At 41.1% G+C, this 3,989-nt stretch overlaps 1 protein-coding gene across 2 annotated transcripts in view; it reads right to left on the bottom strand.

Annotated features, from left to right (window-relative positions):
* LOC106871595 (serine/threonine-protein kinase Nek8) overlaps positions 1 to 3,989 on the bottom strand; it is a 30,365-nt gene that overhangs the window by 23,112 nt on the left and 3,264 nt on the right. For both annotated transcript variants that reach the window (XM_014918113.2, XM_014918116.2), the window contains exons 2-3: positions 3,151 to 3,356; positions 468 to 523 (exon numbers count right to left, since the gene is read on the bottom strand). In XM_014918113.2, coding sequence (XP_014773599.1) covers positions 468 to 523; positions 3,151 to 3,356 — 262 coding nt within the window. The remainder of the gene's footprint in view (positions 1 to 467; positions 524 to 3,150; positions 3,357 to 3,989) is intronic.

The following is a 3,989-nucleotide window of genomic DNA, read 5'->3' as shown; positions in this document are numbered from 1 at the left end:
GGGGGGGGGGGAGAGAGAGAGAGAGAGAGAGAGTCAAGCAATCATTGACATCGCTCATAATGAACACTGATTTATTTGAATGTTTGAGATGATTCGAGATGTTTATGTAGTTGCAAGTAGATGTGGACACCTTCTCAGCCCTTCGATATTGCTGACCCTGTGAGACATCAGAAAGTTGATAGTCTGAGAGACAGAGGGGTGTTCCAGTATTCAGCCGGGCAAACTGAAGTAATGGAAATGAAGTACTTTGCTCAAGGACACAATGAACTGCCTGGTCAAGGAACGGAACTCATATCCATATGATAACAAATCCAACACTCTAACTACAAGGCCACATGCCTTCACACATAGAAGTACTCTTCTGTCAGACAAGCAGAGATACCATCAGATTCACCCAGTCCATGTTAATATGAGAAGACAAACACTTTTATAAATTACAAGGAAAAGTTAAAAACAGAAATACTGACCTCTTCATCCAAAAGTTGTCCATTACGGCTCTGTAATAATTCAAACAATGTCCCACCTTTAAAAGAATAAAGAAACAAATCAGTAAGATAGTCTCTTTCTTTATTCTCCCATACTGTTTTATACTTTCACCTTTCAATGTCAGCAGGTGACGACGTACAGCTTATAGGAGTATTTGTTCTTACAGCTGGATACCGTTTTTGACAATGGGCCTTAATGACAACCCTCAACTCCTCTATAATCTTCTACATGCCAACTAGATATTTCATACCAGACACAACTTGATCAACATATACATATATCTCCTCATATACAATCGTCTCATACCAAATGCTCCCTATGCACACATGTAGGTAGACATAGACACTGGCCACATAACATGCACACACACACACAAATCCAAATGAAACATGCAAAGACACATGAAATTTACTCACATGAGCACTGATCATGTGACACACATATTCTAAAAACTTATGTGGGTAAAGAAGACCGTCACTAGTTTGCAACTGGTGACAAACCTTGATCAGTCAAGAGTCCGTCACTGACAATGGTCTGTCATTGACAACAGTCCATCACTGAAGACAGTGGTTCATCAATGATGAGGGGCTGCTACTGAAGTGATGAATGGCTATAAAAAGACTTTGACAAAGGGATTGATTAAGGGATGAAATGATTCATCAGATAATCAATTAGTTAACTGTTAAATTACTTGGTCCTGGAAGGAGGAAAGTCAAAGTGGACGGACTCCAACAACATTTGAACTAAAAAGAAATGCTGTTAGGTCCTTTTCTTCCGGTGCAGGAACAATTCTGCCAACTCGCCACCTTAACACAATGTCATACATTCGAGTCACTAAGGGAGGGTTGAGAAATTTCTGAGAAGTACAATAAATAGCTGAGATTAGAGATATAGGTTTGTTATCTAAAAGTGGGAAAGGTTCAATGGTAAAGTAGATACTTGTGCCATGTTTTGGGCTTCTAATCTCATTTTACAAGTTGTTTATCTTTTAAAACTGAATTGGGTTGTTCTGGGGAAAGGACACTTGTGTTTCACACTTCACTAATCTGCACATTATCAGCGAACCTGATGACTAATTAACCAGATTTTTAATGATTCCAACATTTGAAAGCATAAATCTAATTTCTTTTACAGGTGCCTTTCAAAAGTGGATGTAGATAGACATAGCTGTGTGTTCAACCTTGTAGCAGCTTGGAACTGGGTTTGATTCTATGCATGGTGCCATGGGCCATGTCTGCTACCACACACCCATGTTGACTAATGCTTTATAATTGAAATCTGGTGACTGGCTCCCATGCCGGTGGCACGTAAAAAGCACCCACTGGCTCCTGTGCCAGTGGAATGTAAAAAGCACCCATTACACTACACTCTCAGAGTGGCTGGTGTTAGGAAGGCCATCCAGCTGTAGAAACATTGCCATATCAGATTGGAGCCACTGGCTTTCCAGACCTCAGTCAAACCATCCAACCCATGCCAGCATAGAAAACAGACATTAAACGATGATGATAATGATGATGAAACTGTCCAAGCACCCAGAACACTCTATAAAGTGGTTGGCATAAGGAAGAGAATCAAGCCATAGGGACCATGTCAAAACAGACATTAAAGCTTGGGCCTGTCATGTGGCCCACCAGTTGCTGTCAAACAGTCCAACCCATGCCAGCACTGGAAACAGACATTAGATTATGATGATGATGTGTCTATGTGTGTGTGTCTTTTGCCAATGTATTTCAGCAACAGACAGACACATTGTTGAGCAAACCAATAAATTAACTATATGGGCGACTAGGCTATAGCCGACACTGCCAGATATTTTGAGCATCTCTGCAGTGATTCCTGATGGGCCGGCTGCTTTCCCTGTCTTCATACTCTTGATCGCTTTATCTACCCAGGTACTGTCAATTCGGATGGCTGGTCCCTCTGTTGGGTCGACATGCGGCAGACTCTCTTCCTCCCATTCATTCTCTTTATTAAGCAGCCTTTCATAGTGGTGTCTCCAGTCCTCTCTCTCTTTGCAGCCTCGTTTAGTGCAAGTGAGTCATCATCCAAGCGGACACATTTCTCTCCTACTACATATCATGATTCTCTCTCACACACTGTCTTGCAACACGAAATACAAGTCTTTGATCATATATATATATATATATATAAATACACACACACACATATATATATATTATTTATATTACTATATATATATATATATATATATACACATTTGAATGTGGTGTGTGCCAGAGGGTTTGCAAATCCAATGGGGGTCTTAAAAGACATGTTAGGATCCACAATGAGCAGAACTTACTTGCAGGTATTGGTAGTGCAAATCAGAGGTGCAATCTGTGTGGGTGTTTTTTCAAAACACTGTCTGGTTTAAAAAGCCACATCAGACGCCATGAAAGGGCTAAGGTGTAGGTGCAGGAGGTGGTCAAACTCTGTTTAAGGAGTAGACAACCACCATATATATACATATACATACAAGCTTCTTTCAGTTTCCTTTTAACAAATCCACTCCCAAAACGTTGGTTAGCCTGGGACTATAGCAGAAGAGACTTACCCAAAGTGTCATGCATTGAGATTGAGCCCAGGACCATGTGGTTGGGAATCAGACTTGTCAACCTCACCCTCACGACCAATGACAGTGGAAAGGATCTTAAATATACAAACCTTGTGCGTATTCCATGACAATCATTAAGGCTTTGTCTTCTAGAAAGTTCTCATAATATTTGATGATAAAAGGGTTGTTAAGCATCGACAGAACTTTCACCTCATTCAAAGCTGTCTGTCTTTCATCTTTAGTCATCTGTTCCACTGGTATTTGCTTAATGATTAATAATTTCTTGTCACTCAAGCGACGGCAAAGATAAACAGTTCTGGAATTGATTAAGATTGAATTTACATAAATATCCACTTTTAACAAGAATATAACAATTTTGGGGACAAAAATTAAATAAAAACAAGGAAAAGTATGTTTTTGTATACGTCATCCTCATCCTCATCACCACCACCACCATCACCCCGTTCACCCGGCAGCAGCAGCATCACCACCATCGCCACTGCCACTACCAGATCAAACTGCAGTCCAACCCATGCCTGCATGGAACATAGATGTTAAATATATATATATATGTGTGTGTGTATGTGTGTGTGTGTGAAGGCGCATGGCTCAGTGGTTAGAGCGTCGAGCTTTTGATTGTGAGATTGTGAGTTCAAATCCCAGACTGGGCTGGGTGTTGTTTTCTTGAGCAAGACACTTTATTTCACATTGCTCCAGTTCACTCAGCTGTAGAAATGAGCTGCAACATCACTGGTGCCAAGCTGTATCGGCCCCTTTGCCTTTCCCTTGGATAACATCAGTGGCGTGAGAGGGGAGGCTGGTATGCATGGGTGACTGCTGGTCTTCCATAAACAACCTTGCCCGGACTTGTGCCTGGGAGGGTAACTTTCTAGGTGCAATCCCATGGTCATTCATGACCGAAGGGAGTTTCCGCATATACACATATATA

Source organism: Octopus bimaculoides, chromosome 7, assembly GCF_001194135.2.
Source record: "Octopus bimaculoides isolate UCB-OBI-ISO-001 chromosome 7, ASM119413v2, whole genome shotgun sequence".
In the NCBI taxonomy this organism is placed as follows: domain Eukaryota; kingdom Metazoa; phylum Mollusca; class Cephalopoda; order Octopoda; family Octopodidae; genus Octopus; species Octopus bimaculoides.
The sequence above is the reverse complement of the archived record's forward strand: the minus strand, read 5'-3'. Positions and strand labels throughout refer to the sequence as shown.